Source organism: Pelobates fuscus, chromosome 2, assembly GCF_036172605.1.
Source record: "Pelobates fuscus isolate aPelFus1 chromosome 2, aPelFus1.pri, whole genome shotgun sequence".
NCBI lineage: Eukaryota > Metazoa > Chordata > Amphibia > Anura > Pelobatidae > Pelobates > Pelobates fuscus.
Window position 1 is genome coordinate 281077052 of NC_086318.1, and position 22976 is coordinate 281100027.

The following is a 22976-nucleotide window of genomic DNA, read 5'->3' on the forward strand; positions in this document are numbered from 1 at the left end:
TCACTTGCCGACAGGGAGTCTGCTTCCGACGCAGAGGAGCTGGGTGAGGCCGGCGCCATACTTGAGGCCTCAAGGCTTGCCGCCCAAATCGCCGGCGTTTGCAGGTAGCCCCTGATGGAGGTCGAGGGGGGTCCCCCCTGCGTTCTAGGAGTCGAGGGGGTCATTTGGGTACGTTTGGTGCGCCCCATGGATGGCATTGATGGCTTATTATAGCGTTATTAGGGCATCTGGGGACGGAGCCTTGTGTTTAGGCAGCCATCTTCGTCCAGCGCCAGACCACGCCCCCTCATTCTGACCCTTTAAATACAGTGGGGTCATTCGGTACTTGCTCTGTGTGAGCGGTGATACCCCAGATAGCTATGCCATGGAGCCCATTCATATAATGAAAGACTATGGGAAAGACTTTAGCTCCATGGCAATTGAACTGTATGTGTGTGGTCTGACCGCCATTCAATAATGTGCGCTCAGACCTAAGCTATCTGGGGATATGTTGAATGTCTTTATTTTATGTAGTAAATGTAACCTTGTGTATTTTATTGTATTTTATGTCTTTTTGCAACCATGTGCTCAATGGAGTCTGTTTCTGTCCTGGGAGGTAATTGGATTACTTCTCCATTGTCTCCAGGAGAGAGGGCTCTGTAAAACCGGTCTGAGCCGGAAAGCCATGCTGGCAGGGTTTTTAAAAGATACTTTACTAACCTGAATGGATTGATTGTGGATATGTATTTTTATGTGAATGTGATGTATGGTTTTAGAGTTATGAAAGTTGGGTAGAAAGTATGTATTAACTGTATGTGTAATTGAGTTTTCTCTCAGGATAAGGGGAGGGAATATGTGGGATGTAACTGTGATGTGATTGGTTGTTTTATACCTCCCTGTGGGCGGACCTGTATTTGCAACAACTGTAATAAAAACCAGGCTGTGTGTGCCAGCACCTCAGACCACTGCTTGACCCTCAACACGGAGCCTTGTCTCGTTCTTGGGGGGATTCACTGTATGCTGATAGGGACTGACTGTCAGAAGTGTAAGCCGCTTGGGAGCTTTTCCTGTTCGTCTGCTAGCAGCTATTCGTGAGGTTCCAGTTCGGGAGTTTGGAGTGCTACCTTATTCCCTTGTATGCAGTTCGGGAGTTTGGTGCATTCACTTATATCCAATTCGTGAGTTTTGGTGATTTTACAGTAGCTGTGCCTGTCTGTGAAAAGGGGATTATCGCCTAAACGATTTTAACCCCTTGTCTGCTGAAACGGTCCGTTACACATGGCACCTAGCGAGAGGCCTATTGATAAGTTGTTTGTTGATGTTCCCTGCCCGCCCGGATGGCGTGTCCTCGGGGGGGTACTGTAGCGTTACTTACCTCTCTTCGAGCCGCACGCGGTCCTGCTGCTGCACGAGCCACGCGCGGTCCTGCTGCTGCACGAGCCGCACGCGGCTCATCCGACGGCTTCAATAGGAAGGCGGGCAGTGACCGCAAGAAGCGGTCACGTGTCCCGCCTGAATCTAAGAGCGCGCCGCGGGTCTCGGGCGCGCTCTTAAAGAGACAGTGGGAGCCTAAATTGTCAAAAGGCTCCCATTGGCCCCTGTCATGCCACACACCCCATACACTTACTTTTTGGGTGTGTGGATATGACAGGAGCCAATCACATTAGTTTAGAAGCTATATAAACTTACCTCTCCCTTTACTCCCTGCCCTATCATGGTTTCTGTTACAGTTCCCTTTAGCGCTTGTTGTGTTCAATTGTGTTTCTTCGTACTTGACCTTGGCTTTGTTTTCTGACTACGTTATCTCTTTATCCTTATCTGTTCTGTTTGCTGGCTTACTGTGTACCAGACCCCGGCTAGTCCTAGTTTACGCTGTCTCTCTGTGCCCTTGACCTCGGATCGTTCCTGACTCTGTCTCCTCTCATATACGTCGAGTCTGGCCATTCTAAGGACCGGTAGACGTATCTCTCCTCTGTGTTGTCTTTTGTTAAGTTGAATCCTGCGTGTTGGGGTATATATTCGTTACACACCATGGGGCTCTATTACTCACTATTCTTCTTACCTTTACTAATGATAACATTATGGTATTCTGTATAGTAACCTTGCATTTCCCAATGTCAACAAGATACAGAACTCATGTAAACTATTTTGTAACCTTGCACTTATGATTATGATTAATGTTCAAAATGTTTATACTGATGCATTTATGGAAAAAAAAATAGTTTGGGCGCCAATGTTCCCCAATACATCATCGCCCAGAAACACCTCCATAAGCTGCTGAGGGCTAAATCCTGCGACATCCACATTGATGCCAGGATTTGCAGTGAGGGTGGGATATCTGGCCTCTGTCAATGAGGCACTACCCACTCCTCAGCAGTACTGCCAGCTGGAGCAGCACGTCTGGACTAGCAGCCACAGATACATCATAACTAGATATATAAGTACACAAAGAAACTGTATGATAAAGGCGCTTAGATAGTTACAGAAATATTGAATACAGTAACGCTACAACACTCAACAAAAGGGTTTTTCACCATCTAAAAACTCTAAAAAAGCATTTTTAAAAGACGCTCCATCCCAAATAAATTATATCTGACAAAAAAGAAAATTACATTACCTGTTACTGTCTTCTGGGCATTTAGATTTCCATTCACTAAGCTGAGTATCATATTCTACAGAAATAACTCTTAAACCAGGGCAATCAGCTGCTAACCAAGCCTAAATAAAGAGACAGTTCATGAATTGTCACATGTTAAAAGTAAAGTAGTAATCATATGATGTGGATTTTTATGGAAGTGAGAATATTAATTAGAAGAACATGCAAATGTACTACTAAAAATAGGGCAGAAAGAATTGGATGAATAAAGAGACTATATTGAAAATATTCACAGCAAAGAAATAAACAGTGTTAGGAAAATTGATAACTAAAATAACAATGATAAATTAAGTAACAAGTATGGAAGATTAATATTCCAGACATCAACTTGAAGTTTACTGTTGTCAGAAAAATGAAAAAGTTAAATGTCTATTATATTTCCAATTAATGTAATATAGTGTTTGGTAGTTACAAAAGGTTCACAGGTTATCATATTCTCCTGTTGTGGGTCCAGTGATGCCCCGTTAGTGTGGTTTAGTATTCTATAGGAGGCATTACATACATACGGCAAACCAAAGATATAGATTTTAGATGGTTAAAATGTTTTCAAGGATTGCATTGGGTGAAGGGTGCTGCATTACAACAGCAGTGGAAGCACATAAAATACACACTTTAGTATAGCTCAATGTGTAAGGCATTCACGTGCCATATCAAAAAAAAGTTGTACTTGATGTCTGTGAAGCCTTTTAATGTGATAATGAATCTGAATTGCTCAAATAGTGGTATGGAAATATATTTAGGCTTATATCAGAAGTGGTCATGGTGGTAGATATCTGTATGTACTGGGTTTCTGCTTGAAATGCTGGGCATATTAAGTTACTTGCACTTATGTACCATGGACTAGTTGCAGTCCTGGCACACATGCCTACATGCATGTGTTTATCTGAATTAAATAACCATCACAGCCAATACACACATACACCACACAGCCAATACACCCATTACAAATATTACACACAGCCAACACATAGTATACATATCACACACACCACACAAATTACATAATGAGATTTATTACAGTGGAGTGCTGCCATACAAAATACAAAACTCTATTGTATAGTTGGGAAGCTCTGTGATAAATGAATAGGCACGTTCCTGTGAGTTTTATTGTTGTGGCGTTCTGTGATAAACTGGTATACACTACATAATAGTTGCTGTGGAGCTCAGTGATAAATGGATAAGGAAAGTCCAGAGTTCCAAAGCAAAACAACTCACAGTATTATATATATATATGAAGAGCATAGCAATACCTGTAGTGATTATAGCTGTCCCCTACAAACATGAGTCAAGGCTGCAAGTTAGAGGGTCAAGTCATTCTGTTTTATTGGCACCCAAAGGGCTTTCTTTTATGCAGGTTTCCCTAACCACAGGGTGTTACAAAACAACCAATCATACATGTAACGGAGCTCCCCGTACCCTCCGTTAATGGATGCTTCCTAGCTTGCACTGGTATAGCCTGCAGGACATCATGCTCTGGACAAGGGACAAAGGGAGGGCAGAGGCCCAGCTGCCAGCTCTTCTGCTGGGGTGCTTGGGACATAGTCCGGCTCAGTATCCATGGGAACGTGGGGGTTAACATCTCCTCTGGGGCCAAGTTAGGAGTTAGCTGGGGAGGGGAGAATTGGCTTTCCTCCACCTGCGATGGTAGCTGGGGATCTGGACAGGCTTTCCAGCATCCCTGTGGGTCAGGCACAGAGACCACGGTCCCATCTGCGCCGTCTGGAAAATTGGTGCCTCCCCTTGGTAGGGTAAGCTGCCGCTGGGGAGAGAGGGGGCTGTGCTCCTCTCCCTGAAACACATGTAGGACACACTGCTGCTGGGGGGGGAAGGACGACACCTTCGGCCCCCTGTAACTCACACTGCCGCTGGGGAGGAAGGATGACACTTTCGGCTTCCTGTAACTCGCACTGCCGCTGGGGAGGAAGGAAGACACCTCCGGCTCCCTGAAACTCGCACTGCCGCTGGGGAGGAAGGACGACACCTTAATCTCCCTGGGACCCACACTGCCGCTGGGGGGGGCAGGGCGACACCTTCGGCTCCCTGTAACTCGCACTGCCGCTGGGGAGGAAGGACGACACCTTTGGCTCCCTGGGACTCCCACTGCCCTGGCGGTACCTCCAAGGTATACTGGGACTGACTGGAGCTGAGTAGGTACTGGAAATCCTGCTCCAGTTCCCATTCCTGGATGGCCAATTCAAACAGGTCTGGCTCTAGGTCTTCATCCATAGGGAGATCTAGTATGGTTGCTCTGGATTCATATATGTCCCATAGCCGTGACTCTGCAGCGTCCCCGAACCTTGGTCCGGCAAAGGCGTCCCATAATAGACCAGGGCCATTGTAATCCTTGCCCTCTGGTCTGTCGCACTTAGCCATCCCGGGAACACCTGAACTGCATACCAATGTAGCGCCTGGTATGCGTCGTCGAGCCCCAGTTCCCTCCGTGCCAGAGAACTAAGCTGCATTACCAACTCCCACCTGGGCTGTTCTCCCATCATAGGCATCCATAGGGCTGCTCCTCACTGGGGAGACGCTCACCTCGCCAACGCTGGACACCCTCCAGGGCTTCGTCCCACATCTCTTTCCTGGCGCCCTCTCTGCAGTCCAACCTGGTTGCCTCTGATACTGGCTCACCCAATGGGGCCAAGAGGCTCTGTAACCTCCAGTCAAACTCATCCTCCACTTCGAGCGCAAGGGAAGGGAATTCAAGGGAATTGCTGGCTCCATATCGCTCCGTAATAATTCCAGTGTCTCCAGGATGCTGCTCCTCACGCTAGAAAGCCATCCCACCACTGCCACCACTGTAACGGAGCTCCCCGTACTCCGACCGAATACCCTCCGTTGATGGACGCTTCCTAGCTTGCGCCGAGGACCACAAGCACCACACCGGACACCACCGCAGACTCCGCAACCGCCGTAGCTTGACTTGAGTGTCGCCGTCTTCCTTCCACCCTGGATCAGCTTCTGTCCTCCAGGACCGTGTGGGAAAGACCTCATCCTTCCACCCTACAGCATCCAGGACTGTATGGGGAAGAACTCTCCTCCAAGGAGAGCGTAACAGGAACAGCTCTTAAAAGAGCTAAGTGATTCAAGCTCAGGGGAGTATGCAGATCATAGCAATCCCCAGTGTGATTATAATAGCTCCCTCCAATAATAAGACAAAACTATGTTTTGAGGGATCAAGAAGAACTGTCTAAAACTTTATTTTACTTGGGCCTAGCTCATATGGTCATTACATTAACATTGCTGTGAAAATTCAAAAAAATTACAAACAGTCAAATCATAGCAGGCAACATACAGTGACTTAGTATAACATAATTACATATATTTATAAATGGGTGGGGAAGACCAAAATTAACACAAAATGTCTCTGCTGCATGCAGAATTAGCAATATGCAAATCTACCCGAATATGCAAATTACCAGTCTTGCTATTCAGGTAGTGCATATTACTGTTGCTACTAACAGAGGGCACTACACAAGCTTCATAGCCAAATCCACCTAGTTGGTAGCACTATACACACACTGCATACACTATACACAATCTACACACACTGCATACACACTGCACTAACTATACACACACTTCACACACTATACACACACTGCATACACTATGCACACACTGCACACTCTATACACACACTGCACACACTATACACACACTGCACACACTATACACACACTGCATACACTAGACACACACTGCATACACCCTATACACACACTGCATACACACTATATGCACACTATACACACTGCACACACTATACACACACTGCACATACTATACACACACTACACACACTATACACACACTATACACACACTGTACACGCTATGCACACACTGTACACACTATGCACACACTATACACACACTGCACACACTATACACACACTATACACACAATATACACACAATATACACACACTATACACACACTGCATAAACATACATTTTAAAAAATTGCAGTTGTTTTTTACATTTCAAAGTTGGGGAGGGGGTGCCAAATAAAGGATCCGCCCTGGGTGCCAAATGCTCCAGGTACGCCCCTGTATAGAGGGGAGCCATGTTACTCTGTATATAGAGAGGAGCCATGTTTACACTGTATATAGAGGGAGCCATGTTATTCTGTATATAAAAAGAGCCATGTTTACACGGTATATAGAGGGAAGCCATGTTACTCTGTATATAGAGAGGAGCCATGTTTACACTGTATATAGAGGGAGCCATGTTTACACGGTATATAGAGGGAAGCCATGTTACTCTGATACCGGAGAAACTGACGGAAGCCAAGCACAGAGAGATGGACACAGGTTTCTTCAGGAAGGAAGAGATTCTTTATTCGATTCACCGACCGGGACTCAGAGGGACTAATGTCACCAAAAAACAGCAACGTCTGAGCCCTGAACATACAGTGTAGGTCCCTTATATAGGCATATAACTCCTCCCATAATCAGCTCCACCCACACGTACTCTTACCCAATCAACAGAATAAAGACTAACTTCCTGTTTGACCACATGGCTTGCCCAGCACAATGGAGGAGGGGAATTCTCTATCCTGTATTTCTGCACATGCTCCGTACACTACTGATTGTATCGTTGCCACGTGCAACCAACCGACCAATACATCAGTATATGCACGTACACATACCACGTGGCAATCTCGGCCTACTAAATTTATTTTTACCGAGATTCCACCACATTCCCCCATTTGATGCTTCTGATATTTTCATAATTCCAGATGCATCACTTAATCAGAGTTTGCTTACACCTCAAGTTGCCATAAACCAGACTAGACTTTGCGACTCTCTAAAGATACGAATCCCTCAGCATTCCTCTTCCTGTACCTGTTCTCCTTTATTTAGAGCCTCATACCTATAAACAGCCATTATCTGTGCAGCGGCCTTTCTCTCTGATATATTCTCTATAATGCTCTGCACAGACCTAACTACCAAAGGAATTAGACATGGCAGGAGAAGGCACAACATCAAGATTAACATGACTCCACCTACCAATGCCTTGAGTCCTCCAAGCTGCTCATACCAATTACCAAACCAACTACTCGGATTATACCCTTTCCATACTTGAATAGGCACATGTGCTAGTTTAACCATATGGCTAGTAAGCTCAGCTATTGCTTGCCCTTCATCATCTATTTGAAGACAACAATTGCTTAAATTAAACTTCCCACATACACCTCCCTCTACTGCCAATAGGTAATCCAAAGCTAATCTATTTTGGTAAACGGCTGTCCTCATCCTAGTGTTATGCTTTGCTAGGAGATTGAGCGCTTGCGATGTTTCATTGGTAATTATCTCAAACACTGCCTGTAATCTTATAATACGGTTGAGCATATATATTGGGGTTCTATATCCAAAAGTACCATCCTCTGCCCACGTAGCTGGCCCATAATAATCTATAATACGCTGGGGAGGCCACTCATTATCTTCCCAGGTATCTATCTCTAGAGGTCCCCTTTTCTTTCTATGATTCACATCATATACTTTAACTCCCAAAGTCTCTCCTGTTTCAATTGGCAACAAGAAGAAGGATGGTTTGAGCATACCTAATGCACATGCCCCTTCCCAGTCCTGTGGTAACTCTGAATAGGCTTTCTTACCACAGATCCAGTACAAATTTGCCAGGGCTTTCCAACTAGATGTAGCAGATAAGTCAAACCACACATCCTTTAAATTGGTATAACTTGCAAACGGATTAGGTGGTTCTGAGACATTTGAAGCTGACCACCAAGTTGTATCTTTTGTATCATCATCATAAGCTTTTTGCCCTAGACAAGTAAATTCTCCTACTGTATGATGTATTAAACATTATTCCTTTCCTTGCTATGCAAACATAACCTATAATGGAGGTCTTTAATCGCCACTCAGATTTACCTCTAACACTCATTTGATAATCAGTTTGAGAAAATATTATCTGTTCAACTGTCTCAGAACCGGAATACATTACCTCCTTTGCTTCCCAAGGCCATTGGTCTCCCATATTAGTACCTCCACACACATAACAGTTGGTTACATTAAGACTACCAGCAATACTCTCGGCTAAATCAATAAATAAGTTCTTAGCATTATGGGGGATCTTATTTTCCACACTCATCTCCTCATAGAAGGAATGGAAGACCTGATGCGTTTGGGTGGCCACAGTATCAGTCTCTATCCCTATAAATAATATTGTCCCAGGATCCAACCCTGTTCCATATATCTGGAACCCAAATAAGTTTCCAAACCTATCTATAAATAGTTCTGGGTCATTGATAAGTATATGGACTGGGTTACACTCCATAGACTTACAATGTGGTTTGGTAGGCAACTTAGTAACAATCATATCCTTATCTACTGTCTGTCCCCAGGTTGCCCACCCTACACAGGACCAATACGGACAGTAATTATAATCCTTATTTGGGCATTTTGGATCCATATATGTGTTCTTACTACTGGGGCAAATATATTTATCGTTAGACCCATACGTTCTTTCCCATTTAAGATCACCACATACATTCCACGTTTTTCTACTAACTGATATCGCCTTACATGCATCAAATAGCAGAACACCTGAAGAATGTACGGTTTCTAGTATGGTCTTATTTATCAGGGTCCCCTTTGAGTCTCCATTCCGAATAGTCAACCAAATTGTACGGGGTTGATACTCTGGACTGAAACACCTAGGTTCTCCTGCTCTTAGATGGCATACACTATAATCTATACCCAAGTATCTACACTTAGATACATGTCCTTTACGCTCATATTGTGAATGCCAAATAAGGGTCTGGGAAATATGATTGCCTGTTTTCGTAGTCTTAATGCAAACCTCACAGCCTGGTGTGTCGGTACCTCTACCTTCCTGAATAATTAAAAACACACATATATATATTATCAAAGACATCACTCCTGACATCTTTGTCCTGACTCTTCGACCGTGCGATGGCACCTCAGCTTCCAGGATGTGAGAGCTGCAGGGAATGGAGTCCTTCCTGATCCTCACTTTTCTTCACAGAGATCCCTTCAGGACACTGACTATGTAACGTAGGTAGGTGGTCAGGCTTTATTATGGCCATCAAAACACCTACTTGCTGATCTCTATGATTGCTTTAGAAGTCCCAATATTTCCTCGTCACTCCGACTGAGTTGCACGCTTCAACCAGATCTTGCAGGGATTCTCAGGATCTGGTGTAACTTGCCAAGAATCTACTGCTGCTGGTTTAACCCTGGAGTGATGAATCCACGGAGTCACTTCGGCCACCTTTATAGCTGTTGGGGTAGACAAAAGAACAACATAAGGACCCCTCCACTTTGGCCCCAACGGTACACTGTTCCACTCCTTTATCCAAACTTGATCTCCTGGATGATAAGAATGGACAGGTGGATAAATATTCACAGGTAACCTATCTTGTACACATTTCTGTACCTCCTCCATAGTTTTACTCAACTCTACAACCTGCTGCCGGGTAATTCCTTCTCCCAACTGACTTAAATCCCCCCTTAAGTTACAAAGTACGGGAGGTGGACGCCCATACATAATTTCAAAAGGTGAGAGACCCATCCTTCTGGTAGGTGTACTACGAATGCGCAACAGAGCTATTGGCAAAAGAACATTCCACTTGAGTTGGGTTTCTTGACACATCTTTGCCAATTGGTTCTTAATAGTTCTGTTCATCCTTTCCACTTTTCCAGAACTCTGAGGCCTATATGCCGTATGAAGTTTCCACTTAATACCAAGCATATGAGTCAGTTGTTGTAGGCACTGGTGAACAAAGGCTGGACCATTATCCGATCCTATAGAACATGGTAGTCCATATCGGGATATTATTTCCCGCAACAAAAATCGCACAACTTCTCCTGCTTTCTCTGTACGAGTAGGACATGCTTCTACCCATCCTGAGTAGGTACACACAACTACTAGTAGGTAACGATGTCCACCAGATTTAGGCATTACCGTATAGTCTATTTGGAGATCGGACATAGGGAGTCCTCCCATATACTGGACTCCCGGTGGTTTCACTGGACCTTGCCTTGCGTTGTTTTTGGCACATAACACACATCTTCGTACAATGGCTTGGTATGTAGAAATGCTTCCTAAGAGATTCTTCCATACTCTCTCTCCCGGAATGTGTCCCATTGTGATAATTCTGGACAATTTCTACGGCTAGCGATGCTGGAATAACTATCCTTCCATCTTCTAACTGATACCACTTATTCTCCAAATACTTCCCAGCTTCAGTCTTTAACCACTCTTCTTCTTGAGCTGTATAAACTGGAGTCCATTGAGACAGAGGGGTCGGTATGAGAGCAGCTATACACTCCACATATTCCTGGAGCTGCATTATCTGCCATCCGATTTCCTTTCACCACATCACCATCACCTTTCAGATGCGCTTGACAATGTATGATACCAACTTCTTTTGGTTCCCACACAGCTTCCAAGAGTTGTAATATCTCAGCTGCGTACTTGATTTCTTTACCCTCTGAGTTCAATAGTCCTCTTTCTTTATACAAGGCTCCATGGGCATGAGTGGTTAAAAACGCATACTTTGAGTCCGTATAGATGTTCACCCTCAATCCTTCAGCCAATTGTAACGCTCGTGTGAGTGCGATTAATTCTGCCTTCTGTGCCGATGTTCCTTTTGACAGTGGCCGAGCTTCTATCACCTTATCTATGGTTGTCACTGCATATCCTGCATAGCGAATCCCTTCTTTCACATAACTGCTGCCGTCAGTATAGTACTGGACATCGGCGTCCTGGATGGGAAAATCACGAAGGTCCGGTCTGCTTGAGAACACTTCATCCATCACCTCCATGTTGACTCTCAGTAGGTTGTGGCAAAAGGGTAGCTGGATTCAAGGTATTGACAGTCTCAAGTTGCACTCTCGGGTTCTCACATAACATAAAGTGATTGCCTGTATAGTCTAGCAATGTCTGTACTGTGTGCGGGGATCGCACATAGAGTTCCTGACCCAGAGTGAGCTTATCAGCAGGGCGGCGGCAGCTATGGCTCTTAGACAAGGTGGAAGGCCACTGGCCACTGCATCCAGTTGTTTGGACATATATGCAACAGGTTGTTGCCATGATCCCAAGTACTGTGTCAGTACTCCCACAGCCATTCTTCTTTGCTCGTGTACGTATAAGTAGAATGGACGTGTATGATCAGGTAGACCTAATGCTGGGTCGCTCATCAATGCCTTCTTAACATCCTCAAATGCCTTCTGCTGTTCGATGGTCCACAGGAAGGGTTCATGTTCTGTGCCTTTTATAGCTGCATAGAGAGGTTTCGCCAATATCGCATAACTGGGAATCCATATCCTACAGAAACCTGCTGCCCCCAAGAACTCTCGCACTTGTCTTCTATTCTTGGGTGTTGGTATTTGGCATACAGCTTCTTTTCTCTCTGGCCCCATTATCCTTTGACCTTCAGAGATATGGAATCCCAGATACTTGACAGTTGGCTGACACAACTGAGCTTTCTTACTGGACACCTTGTATCCTGCCTTCCAAAGAATGTGCAGTAGATCATGTGTTGCTTGCTGACATATCTCTCTTGTAACTACCGCTATCAACAAATCATCTACGTATTGTAGTAGTACACATTCTCCTGGGATGGACTTGAAATCTAGTAAGTCCTGACTCAATGCTGATCCAAATAGGGTAGGTGAATTCTTAAACCCTTGGGGCAATCTTGTCCAAGTCATCTGGCGTTTCGAGCCCGTTACAGCATTTTCCCATTGGAATGCGAAGATACACTGGCTTTCTGTAGCAATTCGAAGGCAAAAGAAGGCATCTTTGAGGTCTAAAACTGTGAAGTAAGTAGCCCCGCCCGGAATTAAAGCAAGCAGGTTATAGGGATTGGGCACAACTGGATGTATACTTACTACCGCATCATTGACTGTTCTCAAGTCCTGCACAGGGCGATACTCATCTGTCCCGGGCTTTTGAACAGGCAACAATGGGGTGTTCCAGGGGGAAGTACAGAATTTTAGGATACCATACCTTATGAACTTATCCAAATAAGACTGTATGTTCTTCTTTGCCTTTTGTGGAATATGATAGTGTCTTAAGCTCACTGGATAAACTCCGAGCTTTAATTCAATCCGTATAGGTGGAATATTGCGAGCAAGTCTTGGTGGGTTACTTTCTGCCCACACTCCTGGTACATTAAACAAGGATTCATCACTCTTAGGGTTTTCGCTGGTCAAAACTGTATAAAGTCACCACTCTTCTTCCTTTGGTACTGATATTGTCATTATACCTGAGGGTCCATTAAACTTCAAGGATGTCGTTCCGTTAGGCAGAAATGTTATCTGTGCTTGTAATTTCGACAACAAATCTCACCCTAGCAGTTGGACTGGACATTCAGGCATGTAAAGGAACTGATGTTTTACTATGTGGCCTCCCAGTGTACAGAGTCGACTTTTAAGAACCGGTTTAGCGGCACTCCTTCCAGTTGCTCCTATTACGGTGATAGTTCTTCCTGAAGGAGGAGCGACTAGGTCAGTCACCACAGAATGTTCAGCACCAGTGTTGATCATAAAAGAACTCCTTTTTCCCCTATTGCTACATCGACCATAGGCTCCGCTCGGCCAAGGGGGATGGAGCCCAGTCGGTATCAATAGTCCTCCATGACAGTGTCAGCCAAACCTACAAAGTCCCTATCTTCTCTCTCTCTAGATCTCTGCGCTGCTGGATAATACATATCCCCACTAACGCTTCCTCTATTATTCCCACCATTTCCTCCAGGGCCTCCTCTTCCTCTCGCTCTGCCTCTATATTTATTGCTATATCCTGCCCTTGGTCTATCTCTCTCTCTCTCTCTCTCTCTCATGTTGTTCCCTCTGTGGACACTCACTTCTCCAATGCCCTTCTTCCCTACAATACGCGCATTGGTTCCTACTTATCGGCTCCCTATTCCACTTATTCTCGCCTTTCTCGGTTCCCCTATACACTTCCTTTTCCCTTCTATCTACGCCCGCGATAGCTACTGCTAACATGTCTGCTTTCCTTCTCATCTTTCGCTCCTCTTCCTTTTTCGTCTCTGTCTCCCTATTCATATATACCTTGTTCGCTATCTCCATTAATTGAGTAATAGACATCCCTACAAACCCTTCTAACTTTTGTAACTTCCTCTTTATATCTCCGTAGGCCTGGCTGACAAAGGCAGAGTTAACCATCCGGGAATTCTCAGGAGCCTCTGGATTAAAGGGGGTATAGAGGTAGGTACAATAGAGGTAGGGGAGGGGAGAGGAAGAGAGTGACAAGGGAGGGAGGGGGAGGAAAAAGAGAGTGACAAGGGAGGGAGGGAGGGAGGGGGAGAAAAAAAGAGAGTGATAAGGAAGGGAGGGGAGAAAAAAATAGAGTGACGAGGGAGGGAGGGAGGGGGAGAAAAAAGAGTAACAAGGGAGGAAGGGGGAGAAAAAAGAGAGTGACAAGGGAGGGAGGGGGAGAAAAAAGAGAGTGACAAGGGAGGGAGAGAAAAAAGAGAGTGACAAGGGAGGGAGGGAGGGAGGGGGAGAAAGAGAGTGACAAGGGAGGGAGAGAGATTGACATCCATCACACACACATACAATCACACAATCATGCAACCCTTACACACACAGAAACACACAATGTATTCCTTACACACACTCAATGCACCGCGTGCACACACACACACACAATCACACAATCATGCAACCCTTACACACACAGAAACACACAATGCAACCCTTACACACACTCAATGCATCCCTTACAGACGCACACACTGCATCCCGTACATACACAGAAACACGCCTTGCAGCCCTTACACATACAAACACAGATTCACACAATGCATTCCTTACACACATATCAGGACATCCCCTACACACTCCACCCCCTGTGAACAAACTCATTGGTGGAACATGAAGGTGGACCCTGGGACCCAGACCTTGAGCTGTGTAAAGGGCCCCAAAAAAATGGAGCTGCTTCCCGTTCTCCCAGAACATTGATTTTTGTGACCACAGTTACAAACAGCCTCCAGAGAGCCTGTTCTACACCAGACCAGTGGAGCCAGACTGCAGCTAGAGCCCATCATCATCCTCATCTGGTTGTAAGTAGGCAATCTAGCTGTTACGGTTGCCTCCAGGCTGGCTGGAAGTTGGACCGTAGAAAAGGATGCTCCTAGCGCTCACCGAAGGACCATCAGCACCGTAGCCACCATAAGCACTGCAGACTCCACGAACCACCGCTGCTGGGCTGGTATCTCGCCGTCTGCTTTGCGCCCTGGACCTACGACCAGGCTCAAGGTTCCAGTAGGTGAACCTCTTCCTTCTGTCGAGCGAAGCAGGATCAGGAACAAGAGCTCTTACAAGAGCTCAGTAGCTAAGGGAGTATGAAGAGCATAGCAATCCCTGTAGTGATTATAGCTGTCCCCTACAAACATGAGTCAAGGCTGCAGGTTAGAGGGTCAGAAGAGGTCTGAGGTGCTGGCACACCCAGCCTGGTTTTTATTACGGTTGTGCACATACAGGCAGGGCCGCCATCAGGGGGTGACAACTGTGACTGTTGTCACGGGCCCGGCGGCCCTGGGGGGCCCGGACTGCTCTGGCAGTCCTGGGCCCCACTTTCCCTCTCTGCACACATAGATAGTGAATATCGCTATCTATGTGTGCAGCCACTGGCCCCCGGCTCCCTGTTACCGCAGAGGGGGCCCAGGCCTCCAGCCTCTTCTCTTCTCCTCCCTGCTAATAACTCTCGCGAGACCCGGTTGCCATGGCAACGCTCCGCGGGTCTCGCGAGAGTTATTGGAGGAGAGAAGAGGAGAAGCTGGAGGCCTGGGCCCCCTCTGCGGTAACAGGGAGCCGGGGGGCCCCACCATGCCACCGGACCACCGGGGATGGAATCTCCCCCCTCCCTAGACACAGGTAAGCAAGGAGGGGGGAGAAACAATTTAATTAATTAAATTTTTTTTTAAATAATGTTAAAATGACCCCCCCTCCCCCTCCTCATTGCAAATTTACACACACACACTACATACACTGACACAACACACACACACACACACACTACATACACTGACACAACACACACACACACACTACATACACTGACATAACACACACACACACTACATACACTGACAAAACACACACACTGCATACACTGACACAACACACACACACACACACACTACATACACTGACAAAACACACACACTGCATACACTGACACAACACACACACTACATACACTGACAAAACACACACACTACATACACTGACAAAACACACCCACTACATACACTGACAAAACACACACACTGCATACACTGACACAACACACACACACACACTACATACACTGACACGACACAACACACACACACACTACATACACTGACACAACACACACACACACACTACATACACTGACACAACACACACACTATATACACTAACACAACACACACACACTGACAAAACACACACTGCATACACTGACACAACACACACACACTACATACACTAACACAACACACACACACACACACACACACTACATACACTAACACAACACACACACTACATACACTGACAAAACACACACTGCATACACTGACACAACACACACACACTACATACACTAACACAACACACACTACATACACTGACACAACACACACACACACTACATACACTGACACAACACACACACACTACATACACTAACACAACACACACTACATACACTGACACAACACACACACTGCATATACCAACACAACACATACTGCATACACTAACACAACACACACTCTGCATACACTGACACAACACACTCTGCATACACTGACACAACACACTCTGCATACACTGACACAACACACTCTGCATACACTGACACAACACACTCTGCATACACTGACACAACACACACTGCATACACTTACACAACCCACACTTTGCATACATTGACACAACACACTCACCGCATACACTAACACAACACGCACACCGCATACACTAACACAACACACACACCGCATACACTAACACAACACACACACCGCATACACTGACACAACACACACACCGCATACACTGACACAACACACACACCGCATACACTGACACAACACACACACCGCATACACTGACACAACACACACACCGCATACACTGACACAACACACACACTGCATACACTGACACAACACACTGCATACACTAACACAACACACACTGCATACACTAACACAACACACTCTGCATACACTGACAACACACACTGCATACACAAACACACACACTGCATACACTAATACAACACACACTGCATACACTAACACACACAGTGCATACACTAATACAATACACACACTGCATTCACTAATACAACATGCACTCTGCATACACTACACACTAACACACTCACTGCATCCACTATACTGACACACACTCTGCATTCGCTACACATTACCACACTCTGCATTCACTACACTAACACACACTCTGCATCCGCTACACACTAACACACTCTCTGCATTCACTACACTAACACAGACTCTGCATCCACTACACACTAACACACTCTCTGCATTCACTACACATTAACACACTCTCTGCATTCACTACACATTAACACACTCTCTGCATTCACTACACATTAACACACTCTCTGCATTCACTACACTAAGACACTCTCTGCATTCACTACACATTAACACTATCTGCATTCACTACACATTAACACACACTCTGCATTCACTACAAATTTACACACACACTACATTCATTACACTGACACACTCTGCATTCACTACACCCTAACACACACTCTGCATTTATTACACACTAACACACACTCTGCATTCACTAAACTATGCACACTCTGGATTCACTATACTGACACACACTCTGCATTCACTACACTAACATACACTCTGCACCAACTGTACACACAGCATCCACTACACAAACATCCTGTATTCACAGTACACACATCCACCACAAATTGAAACATTCTGCATTCACTATACACAGACACTGTGTCTAATACACACACTACATCCACTACAGACACTAAACACATTTCATCTAGTGCATACAAACACTACATCCACTACACAAACACACACTACATCACTGTACACACACTACATCCACTACTCAAACACTCTCTGCATTCACTACACATTAACACTCTGCATTCACTACACTAACACACACTCTGCATCCGCTACACACTAACACACCCTCTGCATTCACTACACATTAACACACACTCTGCATTCACTACACATTTACAAACACTCTGCATTCACTGCACTAACACACACACTACATTCATTACACTGACACACTCTGCATTCACTACACACTAACACACACTCTGCATTCATTACACACTAACACACACTGCATTCACTAAACTATGCACACACTCTGGATTCACTATACGACACACACTCTGCATTAACTGTACACACAGCATCCACTACACAAACATCCTGTATTCACAGTACACACACTACATCCACCACAAATTGAAACACTCTGCATTCACTATACACAGACACTGCGTCTAATACACACACTACATCAACTACAGACACTGCATCCACTAAACACATTTCATCTAGTACATACAAACACTACATCCACTACACAAACACACTCTGCGTTCACTATACACACTGCATCCGCTACACTAACACACTCTGCATTCACTGCACAAACAGTATCTAATACACACAAACACTACATCCATTACACACATTCTAATTCACTTACACTATACACACCACATTCAGTCCCGCATCATTGTCAGCGGACTAAGTAGGGCGTGGGCGGGCCCGGGAGGGAGGGGTCGGGGAGGGGGCAGACCTTGTGCTTTGTCAGGGGCCCCAAAATTTCTGATGGCAGCCCTGCATACAGGACACACCCAGGGGGAGGCATAAAATAACCAATTAAGTAACAGTACAACCCACACATCCCCTCCCCTCAGATAAGCAGTTAACATAATTATTACATACAGTAAAAATACAGTTTCCACACATACTCTGTAACTTTAAAACCATACATCACATTCACAAAATGGCATGAATCAGACCAGGGGTTCAAAAGTTAGTAAATTATCTTTTAAAACCCCTGTCAGCATGGCTTTCCAGTTTAGACCGGTTTTACAGAGTCTTCTCTCCTGGAGACACTATAGTCCCCAGAACCACTGCAGCTTAATGTAGTGGTTCTGGTGTCTAAAGCCTGTCCCTGCAGGCCTTTTAATGTAAACACGGCGGCACTCCAGCACTGGCGTTAGTTAACATGGCAGAAAAATAATTGGAAAGGGTTAGGGGGGATACTAATAAGGATAGGGGGAGAGGGGTAGGTAGAAAAATAATTGGAAGGGTTTAGGAGGGCTACTAATATGGATGGGAGGAGGTAGAAAAAATATTGGAACGGGTTAGGGGAGTACTAATATGAATTGAAGGGGTAGGGTGGGTTCTAATATGCATGGAAGGGGTTAGGGGGTACTAATATGCATGGAAGGGGTAGGAGGTTAATATGCGTGGAAGGGGTAGGTGGGGTTCTTTTGTGCATGGAAGGGGTAGGGGTGGTTCTAATATTCATGGGAAGGGTAGGGGTGTTTCTAATCAGGAGGATCCCAGCGCTGTATCCGGGTAAGTAAAACCCCTTCCCTGTAGTGACCCTTTAATGTTATTATTTAATCATTTCTATAGCGACTGCAAATTCTGTAGCGCTGTACAATGGGATAAACAACTCCTAGTGTACGGAATAAGAATATATCCGGCGAGTAAAAATGCTATCCCCCCCAGATATTTTTGGGTTCCTATGCCCATGTGCCAGAGCAGCCCCCCCCCCCCACAACAACAAAGTGCAAGAGCAGCCCACCCACAACAAACAGTTACTGCACCTGGGTATTTCACTGTGGTGATGGGGCAACACGCTGTGGGGACTTGAGGGGCAGGGGCCAGCGGCGCTCTGCCCTGATGCCAGCGCTTCTGCTGGGATGAGGGGGTTGCAGGCCAGTCCTGTAACAAGGGGGTCGGTAGGGCAGAGGCCAGCAGCGCTGTGCCCAGCTGCCAGCTCTTCTGCTGGGGTGCTGGGAACATAGTCCGGCTCAGTAGCCAGGGGAACATGGGAGTCAGTGGGGGCTAACATCTCCTCTGTTAACCCTGGGGCCAAGTTAGGGGGAGGGGAAATTGTACTTACCCCCTCCTCCTGTTGTCCCGGTGAGGGTAGTTGGGGATCTGGACCGGTTGTCCAGCATCCCTGTAGGTCAGGCACAGAGACCACGGTTCCATCTGCACCGTCTGGGAGATTGGTGTCTCCCCTTGTTAGGGTAAGCTGCCGCTGGGGTGAGAGGGTGCTGTGCTCCTCTCCCTGAAACACAGGCTGCCGTTGGAGAGGGAGACCACCTGTCTCCACTCCCATAACATTGTCCTGCTGCTGGAGAGAGAGACCAACTGTCTCTGCTCCCGGTAGGACACACTGCTGCTGAGGGGGGGGGGGAGGACGATACCTTCGGCCCCCTGGACTTCACACTGCCGCTGGGGAGGAAGGACGGCACCTTCGGCTCCCTGTAACTTGCACTGCCGCTGGGGAGGAAGGACGACATCTTCGGCTCCCTGGAACTCACACTGCTGCTGGGGAGGAAGGACGCCACCTTTGGCTCCCTGAGACTCACACTGCCGCTGAGGAGGAAGGACGCCACCTTCGGCTGCCTGGGGCGCCAACTGCCACTGGAGATTGGGTGTCCATATCCTCAACCTCCACAGTTTTTGCTCAAAGGCCCTTGCCGCACTGTTCTCAGCACTCAACTGGCGCATTACTTGGGAAACCACCTTGTTTGAAGGGCCTGGGCCATAGCAGACCAACCGCCTCTTTACCTCCTCAATGTAAGCGCCGTCCTCGTAGCGACGTATCTGTAGCGTTACTTACCTTATCCAGGGGCCGGCCGCGGTCCTCTCTTTGAGACGCGCGCGGTCCTGCTACTGCACGAGATGCGCGCGGCTCATCCGACGACTGCAACAAGAAGGCGGGCCGTGACCGCAAGAAGGTCACATGTCCCGCCTGAATCTAAGAGCGCGCCGCGGGTCTCGGGCGCGCTCTTAAAGAAACAGTGGGAGCCTAGATTGGCAAATGGCTCCCATTGGCCCCTGTCATGCCACACTCCCCATTCACTTACCTTATGGGGGTGTAGATATGACAGGAGCCAATCACATTAATTTAGAAGGTATTGATACTCAACTTTTTCCCTTAATCCTTGCCCTATCGTGGTTTCTGTTGCAGTTCCCTTTAGCGCTTGTGGTGTTCAGTTGTGTTCCTTCGTATTGACCTTGGCTTTGTTTCGGACTACGTTATCTCTTTATCCTTATCTGTTCTGTTTGCCGGCTTACTGTTTTCTGTGTACCAGACCCCGGCTAGTCCTAGTTTACGCAGTCTCTTTGTACCCTTGACCTAGGATCGTTCCTGACTCTGTCTCCTCTCATATACGTCGAGTCCGGCCATTCTAAGGACCGGTAGACGTATCTCTCCTCTGTGTTGTCTTTTGTTAAGTTGAATCCTGCGAGTTGGGGTATATTTTCGTTACAGTATCATGTTGAGGTGCTCTTCGCAGGGCTCTATCCATGCCTGCTCCATGCTGCCGTAGGTAGGGACGCTGCACAGTGGCTAGCGTTGCCCTCAATAACCTCTCATACGGTACCAGTGTCTCTGAGCTGCTTCTCCTCGCACTAGGACGCCACCTCCCCGCTGCCACCACTGTAACGGAACACCTGGCACCCCGACTGGGTACCTCCGTTGAAGGATGCTCCTAGTGCTTACAGAGGGCTCCAAGCGCTGCGCAGACACCACAACCACCGCAGACCCCACAAACCGCTGCAGCTTGGTTGGGGTCTCGCCATCTTCTACCCACCCTGGACCTACGACAAGGCTCCAGGTTCCAGTGGGTGAACCTCTCCTCCAAGAGAGTGAAGCAGGAACAGGCTCTTACAAGAACTTAGAAGTGATTATCCAAAGGAGCATGCAGAGCATAGCAATCCCTTGTAGTGATATAGCAATTCCCCCAGTAAGAGACAGGACTTTAGATTGAGGGTGAAGTAGAACTGATGTTTAATGGCAGGTACTCCGCTTTTATGCAGTGCTCCCCTGCAAGGGAGACGCCCACAGGCAATTATATATTAACCAATCAGATAATGGTTACATCCCACAGATTCCCTCCCCTCTGCTTGGGAGATAATTGAGTTTCTTACTGTATCTACTCAATTATCTCCAAGCTAAAACTTATACATTTTTATAACTCCAAAACTATACATCCAATATTAATAAAAGTCACATATTATTAATAGTGATGTCGCGAACACAAAATTTTCGGTTCGCGAACGGCGAACGGGAACTTCTGCAAACGTTTGCGAACCGGCGAACCGGGCGAACTGCCATTGACTTCAATGGGCAGGCAAATTTTAAAACCCACAGGGACTGTTTCTGGCCACAAAAGTGATGGAAAAGTTGTTTCAAGGGGACTAACACCTTGACTGTGGCATGCCGGAGGGGGATCCATGGCAAAACTCCCAAGGAAAATTACACAGTTGATGCAGAGTCTGGTTTTAATCCATAAAGGGCAGAAATCAAAAACATTCCTAAATCGCAATGGATATGGATTGACACCAGACATATGACATATTGACACCTTGACATATGGATTGACACCTGTCCTCAGAGACCCTGATACACACTGACACAGAGCAGAATAGGGACTGTTCCCCTTACATAGGGTCACTTGGCAGGTATGGATTGACACCTGTCCTCAAAGCCCCTGATACACACTGACACAGAGCAGAATAGAGACTGTTCCCAGTCCTCAGAGACCATGATACACACTGACACAGAGCAGAATAGGGACTGTTCCCCCTACATAGGGTCACTTGGCAGATATGGATTGACACCTGTCCTCAAAGCCCCTGATACACACTGACACAGAGCAGAATAGAGACTGTTCCCCGTCCTCAAAGCCCCTGATACACACTGACAAAGAGCAGAATAGAGACTGTTCCCCCTACATAGGGTCACTTGGCAGGTATGGATTGACACCTGTCCTCAAAGCCCCTGTGTCAGGGTACCTGTGGTCTCTACCTCCGAAAGAGGTAGAGACTTAGCTGTTCCTCCATCCAGACGGCCTGATGGCTCCCTTCCCCACGGTCTATCCGGTCATGCAAGGCCGGCCGCGAGGGAGTGACTGCCTTTTACAGCATTTAGGCAGGAAGTTGTCATCAGGACACTCCTCCGGAACGACCTGTCACTCAATTGCTGCAGGACCAATCAGGACGCCTCGGAGGCGTGGTTACTGCTCTGAAC

The 22976-nt window shown here is 46.5% G+C and overlaps 1 protein-coding gene across 2 annotated transcripts in view; it reads right to left on the bottom strand.

Moving 5' to 3' along the window:
- The window catches only part of LOC134587202 (general transcription factor IIH subunit 5), a 948377-nt gene that overhangs the window by 261518 nt on the left and 663883 nt on the right, over positions 1–22976 (bottom strand). For both annotated transcript variants that reach the window (XM_063443405.1, XM_063443404.1), the window contains exon 13: positions 2597–2697. In XM_063443405.1, coding sequence (XP_063299475.1) covers positions 2597–2697 — 101 coding nt within the window. The remainder of the gene's footprint in view (positions 1–2596; positions 2698–22976) is intronic.